Consider the following 26290-nt stretch of genomic DNA (forward strand, 5'->3'; position numbering starts at 1 on the left):
TTTCTCTCCTTTTGACGGGCTCAGGAGACAACCCTTACAGATCCTTTCTCTCCTCTCTTTACAACTCAAGACTTGAAGAATAGAGAAGAGGAGAATTTTTGGACTTTACACAAATTTGAGCTCTTAGAATCATTGAAAAGATCAAGAATTCAGTGTGGATATGTATCTTTTCAGTGCTGAATGGGTGGGGTATTTATAGGCCCCAACCCAATTCAAATTTGGAGCTCAAAACGATCAAATCCCGGAATTCCGGGATCAGGCGGTTGCACCTCTTGACTGGAGAGGTTGCACCGCCTGGCAGAGCTCGAAGACTGAGCCCAGGCGGTGCCACCTCTTGACTAAGGCGGTTGCACCTCTCTGCCAGAGCTCAAAGACCGAGCTCAGGCGGTGCCACCTCTCTGTCAGGGAGGTTGCACCGCCCAGTCTAGCTCGAAGACTGAGCTCAGGCGGTGCCACCTCCTGGCTGGGGAGGTTGCACCGCCCAATCTCACTGGGAGGCTTAGCCTAGGCGGTGCCACCTCTTGGCTGGGGCGGTGCCACCTCTTTCACTATTTCAGCTCACTTGGTTTGGCTCCAAACTTGGCCCAAACCAGTCCGAACTTGGGCCTAATTGGCCCCTACTTGGGTTATAGGATTAACACCTAATCCTAACCCTAATTAATGTGCTAACTATGATTTTAAAGACATTTTCTAAGCTATTACAAAGTTCGCAAGTCAAGACTTCTTCTGGCGAGCTTCCGGCAAATTTCCGGCGGTCTTCCGATGAACTCTCGGAAACCATTCTGCGGACTCCCGGCAAGCTCCTAGACTTCACGATTTGTTCTTAGCGAGTTCCAATGAGCTTCTTCGACAAGCTCCGATCTTTCTCGGCGAGCTCCGCAAACTCCCAACGAACCTTCGGACTTCCGTCGAACTCTCGAACTCGCAACAAATCCTTCGCGCTTGACTCCGACACTTTGTTTCGCTTTATGTCTTCATCGTTATCATAGTTAATCCTGCACAATTAAAACAAAAATTCGATCGAGACAATTAATCCTAAGCAATTAACCAAGTTGTCCGGCATGTCATTGGTCCCTCGACGCTTCGTCTGATTCTTCGGCGCATCGTCCTCTCCTGCGGCCTATTGCCCAATCCGCCAGTTGACTCCGCAACTCCGATATCCTTGGCATAATAACCGCTCTTCTTGGCCCGATGCCCGAGTCCACTGCCCGAAGCCTTCTGTCGATACGTCGACCGATCTACCGGCTCGACGTCCAATCTTCTGACATGTTCCTCCGGCACAACATGATTTTCCTGCTTTAATTGTCTCATCCTGATCAAAGTATCCTGCGTCACTCAAAACGCAGATTAAATCATAAACATATATCAAGTAGTTTCATCATCAAAATACGAGATTCAACAATATCGAAAGCCATTTCGCAAATAGAAACCTAATTGTGATAAACTCGATTTTCTCTAAGGCACAAAATAGAGCGTTTATAGCTCTAGCATTTAAAGAAAATATCTTTTTCTCCAAATTATTCCAATCATTCATTGGAAGAGAAGACCTTTTAAAACCAGATTTGACAATGTGCCATAAATTCAAATCTAATAAAAACAAGAAAACTCTCATTCGAGTTTTTCAATAAGTGTAGTCTGTCTCATTTAAAAAGGGAGGATAAATGAGAGAGTAACCCTCGTGGTTGCCGAAAAGAGTCATTTCAATTTGGGTGTTAAACTAAATAGGAAAAACGAGGCTCTAATACCAATTGTTAGGATCAGAGTCGGCACTAAGAAGGGGGGTGAATTAGTGCAGCGGATAAAATCACATCGTTTCCGGAAAAACCTTTTCGTATGTTGAAAACCAATTACGAAAATATGCTTAGATTGAAAGCATACGGAAAAGTATTGAAACCAGTAAGCTATTGAAGGGGTTTGCAGTAAGGTAATAGCAGGAAGTAAATGCAAACCAGAGAAGATGGCAGTTTATAGTGGTTCGGTCAATCGTGACCTACATCCACTCCTCCGATTCATCTTCCGTCGAGGCCACCGGCATCCACTAGAGGCCTTCCTTCAATAAGTGAAGGCCAACCACCTATTATAACTCAATTCTCCTTTTACCGGGTTTAAGAGATAACCCTTACACCCACTCGCTCCTCTCTCAAACTATTCTAACACTTAGAACTATGAGAGGAGCTCACATAAGATTGCAATAGCATTTCTATACTTTTTTTCTCTCAATACTTATGTGCTTTAATCAGGGATGAGAGAGGTATTTATAGGCTTCGAGTTAATTCAAACTTGGAGCCTAAAAATATCTCATCCTAGGTTCCCCGGGCATGGGCGGTACCACCGCCTGCGCTGGGCGGTACCACCACCCAATGTCAGTCTTCGCTGACACTGCCCTAGGCGGTACCACCGCCTGGGACACAGTGCTAGGCGGTACCACCGCCTAGGACACAGTGTTGGGCGGTACCACCGCCCAGACTAGCGGTACCATCGTTTGGCACCCTGCCAGCGGTGGTACAACTGCCTAGACTGGCGGTACCACCGCCTGACACAGTCTCGAAGACTATGCCATGACGATGAGTCTTCTTAGGGCACTGTTTAGACCTCTTATTGGGCCTAAAACAGTTCTTACATGGGCCTAGCTGGACCCTAATTGGGTTGGCCCAAATCTAATCCCAATTACGTACTAACTACAATTCCTAAGACATATTCTAAGCTAAACAAATCCCTATGTCAATTCTTCCGGCGAGCTTCCGGCGAACCTCTAACGAACTCTCGGCAATATTCCGGCGGACTCTCGGCAAGCTCTTGGACTTCACGATGATCTTCTTAGCGAGTTCCGACGAGCTTCTCTGGCAAGCTCTGCGACTTCTCGGTTGGTTCCCGCAGAACTTCTGACGAACGTCCGGACTTCCGACGAACTCTCGAACTCCCAACGTGATCTCGATCTTGACTTCAGGATTTCATTTTGCTTCATGTCTTGCTATTGTAGTTAATCCTACACATGTAAAACATACTTCGATCTAGACAATTAATACTAAGCATTAATCAAGTTGTCCGGCATGTCATTGGTCCCTCGATGCTTCGTCCGATTCTTTGGCGCATCGTCCTCTCCTGCGGCCTATTGCCCAATCAGCTAGTTGACTCCGCAACTCTAATATCCTTAGCGCAATACCTGCTCTTCTTCGCTCGATGCTTAAATCCACGGCTCGGAGCCTTTTGTCGATGCGTCGACCGATCCACCGGCCCGACGTCCAATCTTCTAACATGTTCCTCCAGCCCAACATGATTTTTCCTGCTTTAATTGTCTCATCCTAATCAAAGCATCCTACATTACTTAAAATACAGATTAAAACATAAACACATATTGATTTGTTTTATTATCAAAATCCGAGATTCAACAATCAGTATTAAGATCCATAGAGATAGATCTCAAGGCATTTTAGGTCTATCACAAGAAACCTATATCAATAAACTTTTAGAAAGATTTTGGATGAATAATTGTTCACCAAGTGTTGCTCCCATTGTGAAAGGTGATAGGTTCAATTTGAACCAATGGCCAAAGAACAACCTTGAAAGGGATTCAATGAAAAACATCCCATATGCTTTTGTCATAGGAAGCCTTATGTATGCTCAGGTCTGAACTAGACCTGATATTGTATTTGTTGTGGGGATGTTAGGTCGATATCAGAGTAATCCAAGTATGGACTACTAGAGAGCTGCAAACAAAGTGATGAGGTATCTACAAGGAACCAAAGATTACATGCTTATGTATAGACATATAAACAATCTGGATGTGATTGGTTACTCAGATTTAGACTTCGTCGGTTGTGTTGATTCTCATAAATCAACATTATGATATATTTTTATGATAGTTGGTGGAGTATTTCTTGGAGAAGCACCAAGCAGACCTTAACTACTACTTCTACCATGGAAGTTGAGTTTATCTCCTATTTTAATGCTATTTCACATGGTTTATGACTTAAAAGTTTCATTTCTAGGCTTAGAATCATGGATTCTATTTCTAGACCATTAAGATTTTTTTCTAATAATTCAGTTGTTGTCTTTATGGCTAAAAATAATAAAAGTCTAAGTCGAAGTAAACACATTGACATTAAGTATTTAGCCATAAGAGAACGTGTAAAAGAAAAGAAAGTAGTCTTTGTGCATATTAGCATTAAATAAATAATTACTGATCGTTTGACTAAAGGTATGCCACCTCTGAAATTCAATGATCATGTAAAGAAAATGAGACTTGGTTCCACTTTGTAATTATATTGAAACTCATATATATTGTGAAATTTTCTCATATATATTAATTTGAGAAAATATATTGATATTGAACAAAAAATAAACATAAGGTTTATTCATTAAGTAATATTATCACATTAAGATTAAGAAACTAAATACATCATAATACATGGATGATAACACTTGCTCTTAGAGGGCTTGTTGCTATGATTCATGTATTTTTTTAAAATTGTTCGATAAAAATTAATTCAAATTATTAAGCTAAACGTATAGACCAAGTGGGAGAATATAACCATTATTATTAAATATTTTATTTAATAATAATGTAATCGTTCTCGTTAAGTTCATCATTCATTATAATCAATTTCTTCTAGTTTAAATATTTTAGTTTTTTATTCTAAATATAACCATTATTATTAAAAAATATTTAATATCATTAAAATTCTTAATTGTGGTTCAAACATTATAAATTTGAATTAATTCTTAAACAAGTTGGTGATAATAAATGTTCTTGATGGGAGAACATATATATAAACGAGAGTTTTGGTCCTTGGGCTTAACATCTCTTTTAAGTCTAAAGGATTTCCTACACCATCTAAAGCAAGAGTTCTGAACTTAAAAATACCAAAATTCAAGAAGTAACTATGGTTGAAATTCTTGACAATAATGGCCGGAGGTATGTAATTTCATTTTCACGTTAGTTTTTCTTTTATTTCTATTATAATAATTTAGAAACATATTTTGGTATAAAATTTCTAACAAGTGCAACTAATCATGAAACTTTATATACTCTAAGCTATTTTTTATAACCAGATACTTATAAATTTCAAGATCTTGATGTTCCCGTTGCTTTTACAAAAGAAAGGAGGTAATGCACTATTCATCCTACTTCCAATTTTATATTATATCATATATTATTCTCCTTTTTTAATCTTTTAATTTTAATTTGTCAAACATAGTTATTCTAAATCTATACACGAAGATCTAGTTGTACCTAAGTTGAAAAAAGCTATTTTCAAGGAGCAGGGAGAAGAACGACACTTGAAAACTTATAAACTTATAAATGGATGTTGATAGTGAAATATAAAGATGACAAATGAATTGAGAGATACAAAATAAGGTTAGTGGCTAAGAGACACACTCAAACATTTGCGATAGATTATCAAGAGATGAATAGTATCCGAGTCTTGTTATCTTTTGTAGTAATATTTGATTTGCCTCTATAATAGTTTGATATCTTTTGTAGTAATATTTGATTTGCCTCTATAATAGTTTGATGTGAAAAATATCTTCCTTAATGGCAAATTAGAATAGAAAATCTATATGAATCTATCTTTAGGTTTTGAAGAAACATTAAGGTTTGACAAATCACACTAATGTTTTATAAGTATGCTGACAATAGAAAGGTCTCAATACAATCTGATTGTGTACATAGATGACATTATCTCGATAGGTGACGATCTTATTGAATAAGAGAAACTAAAAACCTTGAAGCTAGAACCAAGGAGAGATCTCAGTGTCACAAAAGAAATATATATTAGATTTATTTATGAAAATTGATATATTGTGTTGCGAACCATCTGAAACACTCATTGACCCCAACCACAAGCTAAGTGCACACAGTGGCGGATAAGGGACGATATTGACGTCTAAGAAAAGGTAAGGGACTGATGTTTAAGAAAAGGGATAATGATGCATGCATAAATATTGATTGGGCCGAGAGTAAAGATGTTAGAAGATCTTTAGTTAAAGAGTTTGTTGGAATCAACTAGTGAAATTATATTTAGATAACAATGTAGCAATTAGTATCTCTCACAACCCGATGGATGCATCATGATCGAACAAAGCACATTGTGTCAATCAATATTGGATATATTCTGTTTATCCCTATCAAGTCAAGCGACAAATAACATATATTTTCACAAAAGGATTTCAAAAACAACAGTTTAGCAAGCTGAGACGTTGAACATCAAGCTGAGATGTTGAACACCTTCGAGTTTGAGATCTCTCAATAACTGCTAGAATTTGATTCTCGAGATTGATGTGATAAACTAGGATATAATTATTGATTTCTTCCTAATTATATTATCTCATTTGTCTATATCTACTAGATTAACACTAGATCTATTTGAATAATTTTTTTTTCTTATATATAACGTCTTCCTATATAAAGGAACAAGTGAAATTTTCTTCTGTCCCGTTCAACAAACTTCACAGAAGCCGAGAGCAAAAAGTATTTGTTAAGCAACAATCAACAGACAAATTAATTGCCACGCTAATACAACCATTCATGGGTCAAATATGTGGCCACCGTTGCATAATGCAAATGGGCTTTAAACACTCTCTAACATTGCATAATCCATTGGACCAAACAATTAAATATCATTATGACAGTTACATGAACTACAGCAGTGGCCTGTAGCACCTGGAACAAATATAAGGTTTATCAGAAAAGTACAAGGATTGAAATGCATACATATGCCTCGAAAAAGAAACTTTTAATTGTAGTGATGGTAGATGTCGAGTTTGAAATATTCATCTTGGGCCCCAATGCAAAAGGGGCAAGACCTGCAATGCACAAGGCCAAATCGATCAACCATAAAACTTGTTCAGTAGTTACAGGTACACTGAGATACACAGCTTACTAAATAGGTAAGCCATCCGACAGGTGTTTCCTAAAATTCTACGATGGTGAAGCCGTGTACAGTCACATTCTGAGAACTGATACAGTTTGTGGCAGCAACCTCTTTCAATATAGAGTTGTGTATTCAGCTGCAGCCTGACCCTTCCATGTGACAGATCAACTCTGGCATCAAGGATTGTGAATCTTAAATCCAAATACCCTTGGAGTGTATCGTTGTGATGGCTTTTTCAGCTTCAGGTGTCCATAAGTCATCAGAAACAGGTGAGGAAATGTTGTTCCAAAGTAGGCTCCATCAACATCTAACAAAGTCAAGAAAAGTTCAACAAACTTATCTAAAGGCAACTTACACAGGTAGTATGAGTTCTTCCCTCCAATTATATGTGTGTGTGTGGGCCAACTAACATTCACATATTGATTTTTGACTTCTGAAAAAGAATTTGATAGGATAAACATATGCATCCATGTAAGACTTGCAAGACCATCAGGCTTGACCCTAATTTTGCATAATGCAAACAAATTCTTATAATGGATCAGGTCAATGAAAATAAATCTTCATATACCGCATTTTCTTTACGATTGATTCAGGTTGTATCAATGTTTGTTTTAGTTGATCTGTCCAGCTGTTGAGTTAAAAAGATCTTCTTGGAATTGTATTAGCTAATTACACAATGGAAAAGTCATGTAGGTATATGTAAATATAGTAAGTTTTGTGTACAATCAACAACTCAAATGATGCAATTTAACCATAATCACATATATTATCAACAGCACAAAATGATAATCAGATACATTGATGTATGGGTTAAACCATTAATTCAACTTCAAGTGGAATTGGATAGCTATGAAAGCGCATGCAAGTTAGTTCAGATTAATGGTCCATGAGAAGATAGAAGACAACAAACACCTCACCAGAAACAATATAATGGGTATGATGGCCCTTTGTAATGGATGTGATAGCCCTTGAATATATATTTGACTAGTGTCCCTCAGCAAAGCTCAATGGTACAATAGGATCAATGTAGCTAACCTCATATAGTTGGGAACTATGGCTTATTGATATAGTTGTAGTACCAATTCATGTCAGATCAGGATATGACCAGATTAAAATCCAAATGAAATCCTAGAATATCTTGGATTTGATTGGAACATGTTACTTCGAACTCGAATATATATTTGATCTATACATGCGACGAGTAGCATGAAATACAAATTAGAAAGCAACTTATCATGATGTAAACAAAATTAACAAGTATTTCAGATTTGAAAGCTATTTTCACTTTAAAATGATTGCTTGAAAAGGATACTACTGCCTTGGTACTTCGACCTAGGATAATATATATCTTCACATTTTGGACAATATATTTTCACAGTACTGGATCGAGGGATGTCTGATTGGCCAACAGGAAGGCAAGGCTGGCCACAGCAGTAAACTCGAGGGCATCTTCCAAAATCATAGTTCTTGAACTTTTCTAGCTACAAAAAATTGAAATTTTAAAATGTCATTTGATACCAATCAATTAAGAATAAAAACTGATACCATCAAATATGGGGAATAAGTACAAGATCTCACCATTGCAGCCATTCCTTTACTGGTTAATATGTATCTGACATGAATTAAACCATAAAGCATCTCAGCTGCTGCTTCAACTAACTTATTTTGTTCTTCAGTAAACAAATCATCTGGGCATGAAAATTAGACGTAATTGGTACCACATGATTGCAACCATAACGACAAATAATATTTAAAGTAAAAATCACCATGTAGGCAAGAGAGTTTATTATTCATGTGTATGCAGTTTATCATCACGCAATTGTTCAATATGAGATGGACCACTGAAATACCAAACTTAAACAGAGTAAAAAAGGTTTACATTGGCATGAATATTGGAAGCACACTGGACTACAATGATTAATTGAATGACATACAAGTCTATTTGAATGACAAAAGTATGAGATATAAATTAAATGAACAGAGTCTAATGTATGTACCACAAGAAAGTACAGATATTAAATAAAATCACTTGAGGAGTAGCCTAAATAGCATATGTACTATGCCTGAAACTGCCATTTCCTCTTTCTTTATTTATTTACTTAAGGGGAAGGAACTTTTCTTTTTTTTTTTCCACCCATTCATCCATTACATAACATGCATAGGAGACAATGGGACTCGAACCCCTAACATTTTAACTGATTGGGACTACTAAGGAAGTTTGTCAATGGGCATATGAAACACATGGAGAACCAAGTGGCAAGTTGAAGCCCATCAACTTTAATAGGGCGAAGAAAAAGGATAGCTAGTAATAACATGGAGTACTTGAAAATGATAAAACTAACAAGAAAAGTTGACTTTTAATTCACTATCGTTCTTAACTGATTACGATAAGACAGTTGAGAATACTATATCAACAGTGATAATCGTAAAAGAAAGCTAGCATGTGCATGAAAAGAGAATTATGAGTTTCCAACCTACATTTCATAGTTTGCCTATCACTTGATTTTAATAAGATATACTTGATCCGTACCTAGTATATGGTTAGGACAGAAATTGGTGGGAACATCTAGAATCAATTGCACTCATCTTGAGTTGGGAGAATTTGAACAATTTCAGCTGACTACACATCCTCAGAAGAAGAAAGAGAAGAGTCAAGGGGAAAAACAGGAGAGCCAAGATAGAGATGAGATGAAAATGATCGACTGTCAAACATAGGAAAATAAAATTTGATAATTCACATCTATTATGATCATCAAAGTTCTCACCTACCACATTGTCACAATATCGGTCATTCATCATCGTGTATGATAGAGAGGAAATGCTATAAGGAATAAAAAAGGGAATGACATCTATTATGACCATCAAAGTTCTCACCTACCACAATTGTCACAACATCAGTCATTCATTATTGTGTATGATAGAGAGGAAATGGTATAAGGAATAAAAAGGGAATGATAGAGAGTAATTCTTAATCAGTGATTTAAAAAGCGCTAGGCGCCAAATGGCGCCAAGGTCCAAAAACGCCCGAGGCGCTAGGCGCTCGCCCAGGCGCTCGCCCGAGCGAAGCGAGGCGCTAAAATATAAAAATATATAATATAATTAATAAATATAATTATTTAAAATTTTAAATAAAAATATGCTATTAAATTAAGAAAATCTAAGATACAAAATCACAATGTCACATTAACAAAAAGTTTCAAAATTCAAAACATTAAAATTTTACATCAAAGTCATTCATCATAATCAATATTATCGTCATTTTCACACAAATCATCTTCATTGAATTCGTCTTCTTCCTCTTGTTCTTCGATTCCTTCCTCTTCATCAAGATATGTTTCATTCTCTATGTCTTCAACAATAGCAGGAGCCGAGCTTGATGCTTTTGCACTCATTTTTCTCTTTGACATCTGTCTTGTATATGTTTGTAATTCTCCAGCACCTGAAGCTCTTGCCACATCTCCCCACGTCAATCTATCATCTTCAAATACAAGCTCGTCTTCAGCATCTTGCAAGTTAGCACCCATTTCTCCTACTAACCACTCATTTGAATCATCAATATCTTGCAATGAGATTGAATCAAATCTATTTTTCAAATCATGACGAGTCTTCAAAGCTTGATTATACTTTATGTAAACAAGATCGTGCAATCGTTGATGTTCTAACCGATTTCTTCTCTTCGAGTGAATCTGTCATGTCATATAATTTAAAAATATATTAATACATATATCTAAATAAATAAATTAATTAAAATAAAAATATTTAGTAATACTTACATGCTCAAAGACACTCCAGTTTCGCTCACAACCCGAAGCACTACATGTCAAACTAAGTACTTTGATAGCAAATTTCTGTAAGTTCGGGGTGGAATTTCCAAATAGACTCCACCATTCAGCTGCAAAATTTATGTTATTATTAGCAATAACATAGTACCATAATATATATGAAATTAATTATATCAAATTATTAATACCTGGAGAGGTAGTTGTCCTGGATCGAACGGCAATTGGAATTCCAAAAAGACCTTCAGCATTTTTATATAAAGATAATTCATGAATAATCTTATCTTGAACCTCAATGCTGGGAACTAATCTTGCAACACACTGATATAACCCACTCAAAACTTCTGCATCAAATCCAACAGATTTAATCTTATAAAAGAATTCAGGGTTCAAATAATATCCTGCTGCATGTAAGGGACGATGAAGTTGACAATTCCATCTTTCGTCAATGATTGTAAAAATTTTCTCATATTTTTCTTCATTTTCATTAAAAGATCTTTTAATCGTCTCCTTTGCTCTATCCATAGCCTCATAAATATATCCCATTGCAGACTTATTTTCATTATCCACCAACCGAAGGACTCGAACAAGAGGGCCCATTACCTTTAATATATAAACTACATGATTCCAAAAGGATGGCATTAAGATGATATCAGCAGCCCTCTTGCCTTTTGCTTCTTTTGCCCATTTGCTTGTCACCCATTTCTCAGAGGTAAACATATTTCTCAGAGTATGTTTTTGACGATGCACGCTCTGTAATGTCAAGAATGAAGTAGCAAATCGGGTAACACCATGTCTCACTAATTCTTTATTCCCTGTAAATTCTCTCATCATATTCAAAGCCCCAATGTGATTATAAAGAAATCCAACAACAAAAATTGCCCTTTCTAAGGTTTTCTTGATTTCTAAGATCTTTCCAATATCTTCCAACATTAAATCAATACAATGTGCTGCACATGGAGTCCAATACAAGTGTTGTCTTTTTGATTCAAGCAATTTACCTGAGACAAAGGATAACAAAAATGATAAGACTTAAGAATTTAACACACTTAATTAAAGATAAAATAATTAACAAAATCAAAAGATGAATATTACCAGCTAAAACATAGTTGCTTCCATTGTCGGTTATGATTTGAACGATATTTTGTTCTCCAATTTCTTCCACGAAGTTGTCAAGTAAATCATATATCTTGTCTCCAGATTTTACAAAAGATGAAGCATCTATTGACTTCACAAACATAGTCCCCAAAGAACAATTAACCATAAAATTAATTATACTCCTGCGCCTCCTGTCAGTCCAAACATCTGACATAATAGAGCAACCACGTGTTGCCCATGATTCTTTATGACCCTTTAGTAAGTCATTTGTATAATTCAACTCTTTTTGCAGCAATGGAACTCGCATCTCATAATAACTTGGAGGTTTTAATCCTGCACCATATCTTCCAATAGCTTCAATCATATCCTTAAAACTGTCTAAACGAGTTGTACTAAGGGGAAGACCAGCCTGATAAAAGAAGCGAGCAATGTGCTGAATTGTTCTTCCTCTTATTTCTTTATCACAAGCATCACTTATATTTGTTTGTCTCAATTTTGAGCCTCCTGCTTGCCCTTGTTGTTTCTGGGATCCTTGAAGCATATATAGATCCATCGGTCCTTTTCTACCTTTCTTAGTACTCATAACTTCTTTTCCCTTTTTGTCGTATACTCTTTTTTCACTTGGGTTAATACTCGTAGAATAATCTTCTTCTTCATCTCTGATATGTTCAACATTGTCTTCTGGTAAATTCCCATAAGATTCATTCTTTTGTGTCTTCTTTTCATTCATATAATTCAGCAACTCTTCTTTTACCTCAGGTGGACATTTTTTGCAAGCTGCTGCATTCTTGAAATTTCCTACTAGATGTTGTTTTGCACGAAAAATACCACCTCTGGTAGTCTTATCACAGAATATGCAAGTCACTGCATTAGGATCTTTCGGATCCTTCAAATAATTATACTTCCATGCAGGATCTTTTTTTGATACCACTGGAGACTCTATTAAGTTGCTTTCTGCACTTGCCATTTATGTTGAAACCTAACAATAATTTCAAATAAATAAAAATTAATAACATTAAAATCAAAATAATATATTATTAATCTATTAACAGAAAATTATTTATTTTAAAATTCAAATAAACTTAATTATTTTACTGAGCTTGATGGAGAAACGAGGAAGCAGCAGCGAGTGGGAGCGGCGGTGGCAGCAGCGGCGAGCGGCGGCAGCAGCGGCGAGCGGCGGCAGCAGCGGCGAGCGGCGGCAGCAGCGGCGGCGAGCGGCAGCAACAACAGCAGCAGCGAGCGGCGGCAGCGGCAGCGGGAAAGGGAAAGGGAGAGGAAGGCGCGAGCAGCGGGAGGCCTCGAGGGAGGCGCGAGCAGCGGGAAGGCTCGCGGGAGGGCTCGCAGGAGGCGAGAGGGCTCGCGGGAGGCGCGAGCAGCGAGAGGGCTCGCAGGAGGCGCGAGCAGCGAGAGGGCTCGCGGGAGGCGCGAACTGCGGGAAGGCTCGCGGGAGGCGCGAGCAGCGACACCGGCGAGCAGCGGCAGCGAGCGACGAGATCGCGATCGGGATCGGGATCGGGATCGAGAGCGGCAGCAGCAGCAGGTTAGTGTTGGGTTAGGGTTAGGGTTAGGGTTGGGGTTATATCGGTTTAGTTGGTTCGATTGAACCAACTAACAACCGAACCAGGACCGAACCAGACCTAAAATTCTGGTTCGGTCGCCTTGGTTTACCCAGGCGCTCGCCCGAAGCGCCCAGCGCCTGGGCTCGGGCGAGCGCCTAGGCGGCGCCTGTTTGAAGCGCGCCGCCTGGGACATTAGCGAGGCGCTCGGGCCTCGCCTCGCCTCGCCCGAGCGCCTAGGCGAGCGCCCGAGCGCCTTTTGCAATCACTGTTCTTAATTTGTTAAAAAAATGAACAAAAATGTAATCGGAGACAGAATTAATTCAAATAGTTTTCATTATATGTTTTTGCATTTTCTTGTACTTGTTTGGTGATAAGAGAAGCATTAGAACCATAATGAAGCTTATCATTATCTTTAAAGCTACAAATTGATAAATTTATATCTTTTGTATAATATATACATAATATTAATTGAATAACTCTAATAATATCTTTGGACAATATGTATGATGGTTATTTTTAATGGATTGTTCTCTACGGTTTTCATTTCTTGAAAAATATTATTTATATTATCAAATTTACTATTTTTTATGAAAGATAGATATGAAATATATACACAAACAGATCTTTTTTTTAGCATACATCTATATTGTCTTTATTTCATTTCATATCTCCTAAAGTTTAGCTACTTAAAATGAATATATATATATATATATATGCAAATTTAGAGTTATTTTCTCAATCAAGTTCGATCCCATTGGTTCAATTCAAAGATCCTACCAATCCCCATCACATCTTGTAACACCCATTTTGCAATCTAAGCCTACTTCATTATTGGCCATGCACAACAAATTACAATGCCATAAAGAGAGTACAAGGACCAAACAACATAGAGTTTAGCAAAATATCAAACAAAATATAAACACCTGATTGTAGCAACTAGCTGTTCAAAGCCTTCTAAAGTTATTTGAAATATTATTGTTAAGTAAAAAAGTACAGATGTCTAAGACTTAACCAAAAGAAATATTTAAAAGATCTGGAATAATAAAATAACAAATAAACTCAAAGACAAGCCCCATTCGGTAAGTTTCCCTTCCATGCGGATTTTAGGAAGGGACAATTTCCATAGTCTTACCCCTTGAAAGCAAAGATTATTTTCTAAGAAACTTCTAATGGAACAATTATATCAAGGGAGAAAACTGAACTATATAATACACATACACAAAGAACAAATGAAAATTTCATTTATCTATAAATTATAAGTTTCAGCCATATCATGTCGTTTAAAAAACCCCTTGTAAAAAACCCCTTGGAAGAACTTGCTCATATTGTACATAGTTTAACATTCCTTTTATAACATGTATTATATTCCACCCAAATGCTTCTTAACACAATGCTGACATGCATATTGTTTAAAGCCAGCTAAAAAGCTAACTCTCCTTCCTATATAGTTCACCATTGCATAAATGTTTGACTTTGAACAACAAAGATAAATTTAAATCAGATTCACTATATCAATTTGCTAAAGATCCATGCACCTTTATAGATTGGAAGTAAACAAGTATCCCCTTCCCTGATACAACTAACAGAATTTGAGTTGAAGCCCTGCTTATGGCATATTTTCATATCCTTGCCTAACCACTTAGCTCAATATCTTGTTCTCTGAATCTCACGTCTTTAGAATGGCTGTTTTAATGTTTATTACTAATGTAATCTAATTGTCAACAGAAGATCCCAAGATTCTATCATTCAAACAACAGAGGCAATTGATAGAAAGCTTCTGAAGAGAAATGAAATACCAGAAGCAAAATCTCAAATTGTTTAATGACTACTTCAACACCAATTATCAAAGACAAAGGTTTCTTCAACCAATATACACTAGCAGTTCCAGTTTGAGCAAGTTCTAATCAGACACTGAAAACTCAAGTTCGATCAGTTTTGGCCATTGTTAACAACTGCAATCCAATTTCATATATTGGCCAAGAGAACTTTCTTGCTTATGTTGTTCACCATGGAGATCACCAGTAATTTTACTATTTATGACTGGCTAATAAGTGTTCATCACTGATCAAATTTTGTTAGAGAGAGATTTTAATTCAATCTCCAGAAACATCTTTTGTCCAATATCCTCCACTTAGATTGTTAGAGAGAGAAAATTTTCTATCCTTGGTTTACAATGAACAGGTAAAATTACAAGGTGCCGTCCCTGTAATTTCCTATTTGCTCACGTCCAATTAATATGAAATAAGAAATAGGGTGCTAACCCACCTGAAAAAAGAATTGCTCATATACATGCTAACTTTTTTCTCAAGCATTTGTTGTTTTTTTTTTTAAATAATAACCAAATCATGGGTTAGTATTTTTTTTAAAAAGATGTGCATTATTATGATATTATCTTTTGAATGGACATTTAGTTAGAATATTACCAAAGTTTAATAAAATCAAGTTTCATTAGAGTTATTTATTATCTAGAACTTACACACTTTTTATTTTCGGATTAAAACATTAAATTTAAAAATATTCATTTGATCATCCTGTTTGTTTGGGTTTCAAAAAAAATCTAAATATATTTATATCATATTTTGTCTTCCCATTGGTGTAAATATGTTTTAGTAAAAAATCTGTTATCAGTAAAAAAAATTTCCTCCTTTGTAACTTTCTGTTTCTGTCTCCACTTAATTAATTTATAACCAAAAAAAAGTTTTTTATTTTAAGGAACTAAAACAATCAATTTTTATTTTAAAAAATAATAAAATCAAAAAATATTTGTTTTAAATCTATTGTGTTCTTTGTTCTTTATATATAATATTCTTAAAAAATTATGTTCTATTAATAAAAAAACTTATTTTCAAAAAAAGAAAAAAAATCTGTTCTGTTACTTTTTTATTTATTTCTGTTTCAAAAAATTACGCATTAATCTTTCTAAATCTGATTGTCTTCTGATTCTAAAAAATCTCCTAAACAAGTTGAATACTTTGTACGTGGAAGACTCTATATGAAACCTATTAAAAAACATGAACTACCAAGGAAATTTGATAAACCTTAGAACACAAGTCAAATCAAAGACACAATTCATACGAGTTGTAGGTCATTCTGAAGGTGCTAGTAAATTCACTATATTTGATCTTAATAACTTTAAAATGGTAGATCATTTACCTATGAATAAAGAAATTCACAAACCTAATTCATAAAATTCAAAGGGGTGGTATCAACTTTAGTGAATCATATCAAGTTTTATATCTATTAAATAGACTAACCTCACCTTGGTCTAAATTTGGTCAAGAGACTTGGAGATCTCAAACCTCTCAAATTCTTAGGTACATCATCTAAGCCATTAGAATAGAACACCAGTATAGGCAAAGGGAGGCTCAAGAAAAATCAAATGCAAGCCAAGCTCAACATAACTGAATCCTAGAGTCATTTCCAAAACCATAAAAACTTTAACACGAACCAATGTCATAACTTTAATCCCAAGGGTATCATTATACCCAAGGATAAGGGATTTAAACCGAGGTTCAAGAACCTCACAAATCCTAATTCTAACTCATTCCAACACTCTAGGTGTCATCCTAAACCCAAAGGGTACATGAAGCCAGGAACATGATTGGTTCTGCTATGTCATCTTGCTTCATCCTTCTTCTAGCAAAAGGAGAAAGATAGTTTATAGAAGAAAACATCTTTTAAGCCTAAACCTCTAGTTAATATTATTAAGGTCTTTGTTTTTTTACCCTTTTGTTAATCTAACCTACCATGGTTAGATTCTAGTGCTAACATATATGCTTGCACTGATCAAGATTGGTTTTCCTCTTATAAGATCCCAAGATCCCAAACAAAGGAAGTGGAATCATGGGGAATGAAACATGTGATGTGTCACTTCTACCTTGTACATATATGTCACTATAACCTGATACTCAGTCTAGGAAAGAGGCCAGTACTTCGCGATTTAATGCACGTACCAAATATAATCTCTCCTTGTATAGTTAGGCTCCAGTTTTAAAAGCCACTAAAGTTATTTTTGAGGGCCTTTTTAAGATCAATGTAATTACTCCTACATATAAAGCAGAATCATCTTTAAATTCTAAATCTTGTGACATTTAACAACTTAAACTTATCATATCAATTTTGATTTAATTTCTTTAATGTCTAATCTTAACTAATTCCAAATTTTAATTCTAATTTGAATGTAATTGTGAAATTTATGCTCAATCCAAACAACCTAGTTTTAAGCATATCCTATATAAAAATACATAGCGATGGCTGTGATTCAAATAGGGGTCCTACTAGAGGTGGAAGTCCTTATTTTGTGACCTTCATTGATGATATCTCTAAATGTTACTACACTAACCTTTTTTACTTTTAAAGTTTAAAAAGAAAGTTGTTAACAAATTTAAGACCTACAAGGTTGTGACCTCACAACCTTTATTGATGACATCTCTAAATTTTGCTACTGTTATATTTTTTTTCACTTTTAAGCAGTGATTGAAAGAGGCGCTCGGGCGCTCGCCTAGGCGCTCGGGCGAGGCGAGGCGAGGCCCGAGCGCCTCGCTAATGTCCCCAGCGGCGCGCTTCAAACAGGCGCCGCCTGGGCGCTCGCCCGAGCCCAGGCGGTGGGCGCTTCGCGCGAGCGCCTAGGTAAACCAAGTGGCCGAACCAAGATTTTAGGTCTGGTTCGGTTGTTAGTTGGTTCAATCGAACCAACTAAACCGATATAACCCTTACCCAACCCTAACCCTTACCCAACCGTAACCCGCTACCGCTGCCGCTCCCGATCTCGCTGCTCGTCGCTCCTGCTCCCGCTGCCGCTGCTCGCGCCTCTCGCGAGCCCTCCCGCTGCTCGCGACTCCCGCGAGCCCTCCCGCGAGCCTTCCCTCTGCTCGCGACTCCCGCTGCTCGCGCCTCCCGCGAGCCCTCCCAACTGCTCGTGCCTCCCGCGAGCCCTCCCGCTGCTCGCGACTCCCGCGAGCCCTCCCGCGAGCCTTCCCTCTGCTCGCGACTAGAATTTTTATTTAAAATAGCATATTTTATTTAAAATTTTAAATAATTATATTATATATTTTTATATTTTAGCGCCTCGCTTCGCTCGGGCGAGCGCCTAGCGCCTCGGGCGTTTTTGGACCTTGGCGCCTTTTGGCACCTAGCGCTTTTTAAATCACTGCTTTTAAGGTTTAAGGATAAAATTCTTAACAAATTTAAGATATATAAAGCTGAGGTTGAACACCAACTTAATAAGAGAATAAAATCTTAAATTCTGCTATAGGAGGTGAGTGCACTTCAAAATGAACTTGCTATCTTCTACTAATTTCCCATGATCATGGTATAATACTCACTATTCTCAATCTAATTGAGTAGCTGAAAGAAAGAATAGAAATCAATATGGTTGACAGCTTAATCCTTAGTTCATGAGTACTGCAAAACTCATGAGAAGGCTCTTTTATCCACCTATTATATACTTCATAGGATTTCTCAGGGGGTGCTTGGAACAAAAACCAAGGCTTTATTACTTCTAAATATGGGGGTGTTTAGCTAAGGTTAATATTCTTTAGCCCAAAAGAAAGGAAGATAGGTCATAAAACTATAGATATTATCTTTATAGGATATTCCATTACAATACCTGTAGATTCTTTATGGTGATTCTGAAATTTTTGAAACCTCAAATGACATCGATTAAATCCAGAGATGCTTCATTCTTTAAAAATATCTTTCCTTTCGAACCTAAAATATTTACTAACATTTAAGTGATTCTTATTCACCTTTTCCAACCCCTTTAGAAGGAGAAACAATAGAGCTAGGATTGCGAGGAACCTTGGTGATGGTCTCCTACTTTATTAATGACACACTAACAGTATGCTTAGGAGTTAGGAACACATTAGAAATTTGCAGTGAGAGTCCGATGCACATTACAAATGCAAATTGGTGCTTGGTAAATTTTTATCAAACCGCATCTGGCCTGGATGCTACATTAGAAATGCTCAAATGCTCATTTTATTTCAGGATAGCATTAGCATTTTAGTATTTGTAGGATGCTAATGCAATTTTTCAAATTTCAAAAATGTCCTATGACTTTATCAAAAAAATACGAGATTGCCAAAATGATTTAGTAAGAAACCAATATGATCGATATTTTCTATAAGATTAAATTTTATTATTTATTTTTAAAGATTATCTTTATATTTATTTATATGATTATTTTTTTATTTATTATATATTTGGGCCATATGAAATTTTTTAAAGATTACATACATTCATTTTTTTTATTTATTTACTTATTAATTTAAATAAAAAATATATATTCACTTTTAAATAAATATTAAAAATATTAGAAGGGTAAATTTGTCACAAAATATTCAATGAATTTTTGAAATATAATTTTACCAAACAACACTCATGTCAATGTACATTTAAAATACAGTTTTCATTTATTGTTTACCAAGTACTAAAAGCATTCTACAACTACATATTCACTCAAACCCCTTTCTCCAACCGTACATTAAAATACAAGTTTGTTCCTAACCACAGCCTAAGTTTATGTCAAGAGATTATGTGCTCTCCGGATGCTTCCTTGTAGAATAAGGTGAACTATGAAATAGACTCCATTACAAGTAATCTTGATTTTCACAAGTAAATCATAAGGTTAGACTTATAGCTCAAGGGTTTGGACAAAAAGTTGGCATTGATTATTTCAACACATAAGTGCCTATAGTGTAAATTACTACTATCCAAGTCCTACTTGTTTTTGCTCTCATCCATAACTCCTAATTCATCAAATGGATGTGAAGAATATCTTTCTTCGTGGAAACCAAGAAGAAGGCTCTTATATGAGAGAATTCGTAGATGACCGCAGCAAATGATCTAGACAGTCTTTAGATACTCTCATGAACAAATAAGATACTCGTGTAAAATCATTAACATGTAAACCCACAAAGACGTATTTCATACTATGTTGAGATAATCGAAATCTGGATAAAAAGAACATAATTCAAGATGTAATTCACTCTATTTTCTTCATATGGATATTAACTTCTCTAAATGTGTTTAGTCTTTAAAATGAGATGATCGTATAGTACACACCAACATTAATCATTACTTTATTCTTAATTTTTTATATTTATATTTATTTTATGGTAATTTGTGTTTTGTGGGAATTCTCAAAGCATTTATTTGGGTAAAACTACAAATTATAATTTTTACACTTGCTTTTTATTGTTTCACCTCATAAATTTTTTCATACTATGTTGAGATAATCGAAATATGGATAAAAGGAACATAATTCAAGATGTAATTCACTCTATTTTCTTCATATGGATATTAACTTCACTAAATGAGTTTAGTCTTTAAAATGAGATGATCATATAGTACACACCAACATTAATCATTACTTTATTCTTAATTTTTTTATATTCATATTTATTTTATGGTAATTTGTGTTTTGTGGGAATTCTCAAAGCATTTATTTGGGTAAAACTACAAATTATAATTTTTACACTTGCTTTTTATTGTTTCACCTCATAAATTATGACTTTACCCTTGTTATTTAACCTTTAATTTCAAAAATTACAACTCTATCCTTGTTGTTTACCATTGCACCTCGAGAATAATGCTGCATTATTACTCCCATGCATTACTAATTGCATGTCACATGTGCTTGTGGCTCGCAGCAGGCATTATGCGCACTGGGTATTTACAGATTCAACAAGAACACATGTGAGTAATAAGGCAACGTTATGATAAAATGCAGGGGTAGAGTCATAATTTTCGAAATGAGATGAATTAAATCAAGGATAAAATCATAACTTTTGAGATGAAACTGTAAAAGGAAAGGGTATAATTGTAATTTATGGTTTTCCTTATAAGTGCTATGATAATCTCTACAAAAACATAAATTATCTCAAAATAAATATAAACACCAAAAATTAAGAACAAAATAATGATTGATGCTTATGCATCTACTGTGTGACTAGTCAGTTGTCTTTTCAAAAACTAAACTCATTTAGTGGAATAAGTATTCATCCGAAAGAGGACAACATCAACCTCTCCTCTCCAAAATCCTTCGTAACAAAATAATGAGAAAAAAAGATTTGATTAGGAGGTTTAAATCAAAAGTAAAGATTGGAATACCATTAACATAAAAACAAAACAGAATAAATCTGTTCCCTATCTTCATTATATTCATTGATTTGAAAACCAAAAAATAGAATTACAAAATCAAAATTTTCATGACGTATGCTTAGTTTGTAAAAGGATCCAACCAGCATGCACCCCTTCCATTCTTGTCCAGGCTTGACAAGTTCATGTTGGTCCGTATAGATTTTTTCTTCTAGATCTCCATGAAGAAAAACAATGTCTACATCCATTTGATGAACTACAAGTTTGTAGATAGAAACAAAAGCAAGTAGGACACGGATGATAATAATCCATGCTATAGGCGTATACATGTCAAAATAATCGATGTATGTTTTTTGCCTGAGCCTTTAAGCTATATGTGTAGCCTGATATTTTTTTATCATACCATCGATCCTAGTATTCATTTTGAAAATCCACTTATATTCTAGGGGTTTGTTTGCAAGAGATAAATAAGTGACAATCCAAGTATTATTACTTGTAATGGATTCAATTTTACAATTCACCGTCTCCTTCCAAAAGGAAACATAGCACAACGCCTCTTGAAATGAACTTAGTGTATCTTCTACTAAGTATGAGACAATTTTCACCAAAGTTTCTTGTAATCCAAGCTTTCATGCTTCTCTTGGGTTCAGGTTTAAGATAAGTTCTATAGGGTTGGAATAGGTGAAGAAGAATGATGTAGGACAATGGTATGTATTTTATATCTAAAAGGAAATATGCTTTCAAAAAATAATACAATTTTAGATTCAATCAAGATATCATTTGAGATTCAAAATTTTCAGAATTCATTACAATTTACAAGTAATCTATAGTTAATGCTATATAGGGAATATCTACAGTTGAAGGACCTCTCTTCCTTCCTTTTAGGCTCAAGGATATCAATCTTAATTCAATACCCTACATTCGGAAGTAACTAAGCTTCGGTTTGTATCCGTTCCAAAATTCATAAGAAGTTACATCATTATTCTCTTAGAAAATTCCATACAGACAGATAAAAGAGCATTCCCATAAATTTTGGGTTAGTCTTAAGCTAAGGTGAGTAGAGAGCAATAACTTCATGAATTATATTATGATCTTCACATAGCTTGGCAAATTTATTTGAAGTATACTCACCTTCTCTATTGGACTTTAAGATTTTAAATCTCTTATCAAATTAGATTTTAGTCTGAGCCTCAAAGATCTTAATTTGTGAAGAACTTCATCCTTAGACTTTAAAAAGACAAGTATAGCAAAATCTAGATAATAGATAACTTTAACAAAAACTCAACTTAATTAAACTTAGACAATATTCAAATTAAATGTTCATGAAAAAGATGATATCATAATAATGCATTTTTTCAAAACCAATACTAAATCGCAATTTTTTTTTTTAACAAACAACAAACACTTATAAGAAATAAGCATGTATATGAACTTTTTTTTTTCCAGTGGTTAGCATCCTGTTTCATATTAATCAGAGGCAAGGAACAAGCTGTGTATCTTGGACAGTTCAATTTGTGTTGATTCACAATGATCCCAAAATCAAATCAAAAGGTTCAAATGTTTTTTTTCTCGAAATTGAAACTGATTTGGAGGCCTCAAAAACTTATCTTCAACAAAGAAGAAGAAAAACCTCAGTTTCTTTAAGAATTTTTAAATAGGAGTGTCTTTGAATTTTATGTCAGTTGTTTACACCTGTCAATAAGATAAAAGTATAGTGGATTTGATGATTTTATTGGGCTTCTCAATTGTTTTAAAATTTTAAGCTTTCATTCCATAAAGTTATGCTCATCTATCATGTCCTTTGGAATGAAATAAAAGACGAGATCTTTAAAATTTCTTAATATACAAGTGCTATCCCAAGATTTAAAGTATTTTATAGTTTTCCAATAAATAATTTAAAACTACTTTAAAAATCAAGAAATGAAAGGGTACAAATAAGTGACCCAAGTTCAAAGTTCCCATATAAAGCTTAATAGGAAGCAAACAATAAAACATATTTAACAATTAACAATTATTGCTTTCAATTCCAAGGAAACCAAAAAGCAAACTAAGATCAAACGATGCAGCAGCATGCGTCATCAGTGAATTACCACAGGGAATAACATGAGTATGTTGAGAAGGATAAAGACAAAAGTATGCATAGGATAAATGCATCAAAACTAAAAATTACCATGGGAAGGCTCCACATCCAAGATTAGATCAAGAGCATAGGCATAGTAGGGTACTTGACTGCTTAGACCACATAAGTTAAAATCATCTTGTATGTACTCATCATCAACCTCACAGAAGAACTCATTGCCTTTTAGATTACACAACCATGAAATCCAAGATGTGTCTTCCCCATCAGAACCACTGACATCTGACTCTTCACTATCTGTTTCTGATTCTTTTTGCGGCTCCAGGAATAGTAATGAAAGCATCGTCAGAAAGCTTACAGGTATAAATATGACAGGACTCACATGAGAATACAGATGATGAAGTCAACATATACCACCACCAACAGAAATCAGCAATCTCTCCACACCATGACTAGAAGCAAGTAAGCCAGCATATGTTTGGTGGATTAATAAGAGGAAGAGAGAATGAAAAATTATCATCACATTTACAAAACCATGATCATGACACAATCAAGATGCATGTGCACTAATTCTCAAAAAAGCACAAGAAAAATCAACTGAGAACTAGATTGCACTATATTTCATCTCTATGGCATTTCTCACCAACTCCAGACCAATGAATTTTAGCATCAAATATTCCACACAAGTTACGATCTCAATTCAAAAACTGAAGACATATATACAATTTATAGTTGATCATACAATATATACTTGCCTCATAAAGTTTATCACTGAAATAGTTCCTAAATGAGAATAATTGATATCCTGTAATTCTTTTTATTTTACCTTGGCACATATTTATTTAGTAACAATTTATAGTCGATTGTATAATTCTTGATTCGTACTTAGCTAAAAACTATTTGGATTCTTATGATTGACCACATATGCTTCACATAATGTACATACATTATGTGATACTTTAACCACCAGCATTTCATGTCCGCTTCCAAACATTCTAGCTAGGAATAAAGGAAGTGTGCGTATGGAAATGCTTTAATTTCCTACAGTCTGGAACTCACCTCTTAAGAAAGATTTCGATATCCTATTAAACCTGAGATTGGGAAAGCAAAGAGTTCCTTTTGCCATTCCCTAAACACACATAGCCTAACTTACTGTGATCATCGTATCAGTACTCAAGTTAGATGCAATATAATCAAAACTGTCAAAAAAACAATAAATGACCTAAATATAAACAGTTGACAAATATAAAGTGTCAATACATTACTAAGGACTTGGTTTATAATATGTGCCATCCAATGTTAGCCGCAAAATGTCATCACCACTACAAAAGCTTGATGCAAATACTAAATGGTAGTGCAAAAAAAGAATGCCATTGAACCAAGCAATGACTTGTTAATCACTTAAAGAAAGATATTTGTATCCTAAACCTGATAATGCAACATCAAATAGAACTTGCAAACAGATGAGAAGGGGAGATTAAATAAGAATTCCAACTGTTACCATACAAAAAAACATTGCATGCTGATGGTTTAATAATTAAAAATAGCATGTGACAAGAAAAATATGAAACAAATAAATCTTCATCCGTCTTCTTAAAAATGATGCCAGTATTAAAACATCAAGCAAACTATCTAACTCTACCAAAACACGAAATTTCATCCAAAATTACAATTTTTTTCAGTATATATTTAAAGACAAAATCTGGTATATCGGCAGGAAACAAAATCACCAATTTCACATGCTAACTATACCACAAATAACTAAACCTAAGTAACTGGAGACATCAAGAGTGGTAATCTAATTTTACTGCATTATTACACCAAATACATCTGTTCATTTACTTAAAATTTCATACACTAACAAAAACCCTAAACAATTCGATGATGAGAACTTGTTAAAAGATCCAAAGAAACAGATCCATTTATTCTCCAAATATAGAAGAACACACAACACTAAGTGAGATAGCAGAAAATACAGAAAATCTAACCATCTGAGTACTTGTTTTTGGAAAGAGAAGCAGAACGCTGGTCTTGGTGCTCGAGGTGCTTTCCGGAAGAGGTGGACGGCACCGACAGCCTATCCCTCTCCCTCTCCCTGCGGTTCAAGACCTCCGACGTCGCCGTTGACGATCTCTCCAGGTGTTTGTCGAGGGCGCCATTGATCCGCCTACGATATGAGGCTCCGGTCTCCACCCTCGACCCATTCCCTCCCCGATCCCTATGCATACCTCCCTCCTCTTCGCCCCTAACAACCCCCCTTTCCCAAAGCCTGCGAGAGATCAACTCAGCTCCCCTTGTCGCGACGAAACAGAACACCAACCCACAAATCCGAATGATACCGCCAATCCGATGCCAGGAAATGCTTGGTTGCACAAATATGACGAAAAATAAAGGAGAGAAACCTCGGAATTTGATCGAAAATTACGGTTTCGCTCCTATCATTCTCCGAGAGGAGACGAGGGAGCTGCTCTTCCCTTCGCGATCGGAAGGGCAAATGCTACAGACGAAGGGAAGCGGCAGGGCCGGCGTCGTCATTACGAGGCAATCGGGGATCAAGGATAGACGAATGCTTCCCTCACTCGTCACACCGTTACTCTCAGTCGTACCCTAACAGGCGACGGTCTTAACACTGATCCTTCTTAAAATTCTCCAATCATCTAACGAGTGCACCCACGAGTAATCAGTAACGAAGTGAGAGAAGGAATTGCTCGAAATGAATAAGAGAATGGTAGCGCATCTGGGCCGTTCATCTCGCCTATGTCTTTTGTTTCGTCGGTAGTTTCAAGCGCCTGAGGGTCG

At 35.6% G+C, this 26290-nt stretch overlaps 1 protein-coding gene across 4 annotated transcripts; it reads right to left on the minus strand.

Moving 5' to 3' along the window:
• Window positions 1–6718: 6718 nt before the first annotated feature.
• On the minus strand, window positions 6719–26212 carry LOC135651598 (putative casein kinase II subunit beta-4). 4 transcript variants are annotated; one of them, XM_065171821.1, is made up of 5 exons: window positions 25480–26088; window positions 23585–23800; window positions 8454–8563; window positions 8191–8356; window positions 6719–7182 (listed from the first exon to the last, which is right to left on the minus strand). In XM_065171821.1, exons 1-5 carry the CDS (start codon window positions 25715–25717, stop codon window positions 7052–7054), a joined length of 861 nt encoding a protein of 286 aa, XP_065027893.1. In that variant the 5' UTR covers window positions 25718–26088; the 3' UTR covers window positions 6719–7051. The 4 variants fall into 4 exon arrangements, with proteins under 4 accessions (XP_065027893.1, XP_065027888.1, XP_065027876.1 ...); XM_065171816.1 differs by having other exon boundaries at window positions 8188–8356; window positions 25480–26084; XM_065171813.1 differs by lacking the exons at window positions 6719–7182; window positions 8191–8356; window positions 8454–8563 and adding exons at window positions 8576–10561; window positions 10649–10767; window positions 10846–11655 and having other exon boundaries at window positions 25480–26212.
• Window positions 26213–26290: the final 78 nt, after the last annotated feature.

The sequence above is a fragment of the Musa acuminata genome, chromosome BXJ1-4, assembly GCF_036884655.1.
Source record: "Musa acuminata AAA Group cultivar baxijiao chromosome BXJ1-4, Cavendish_Baxijiao_AAA, whole genome shotgun sequence".
Classification (NCBI taxonomy): Eukaryota; Viridiplantae; Streptophyta; class Magnoliopsida; order Zingiberales; family Musaceae; genus Musa; species Musa acuminata.

Excerpts from the sequence above, each read along its gene's own strand:
- LOC135651598 (XM_065171804.1), bottom strand. The coding sequence starts at position 12,719 with ATGGCAAGTGCAGAAAGCAACTTAATAGAGTCTCCAGTGGTATCAAAA. Across the intron at positions 11,656-11,749 it reads AAGCAACTATGTTTTAGCTG|GTAAATTGCTTGAATCAAAA; the intron begins GTAATATTCATC and ends CCTTTGTCTCAG. Across the intron at positions 10,562-10,648 it reads ACTGGAGTGTCTTTGAGCAT|ATTCACTCGAAGAGAAGAAA; the intron begins GTAAGTATTACT and ends ATGACATGACAG.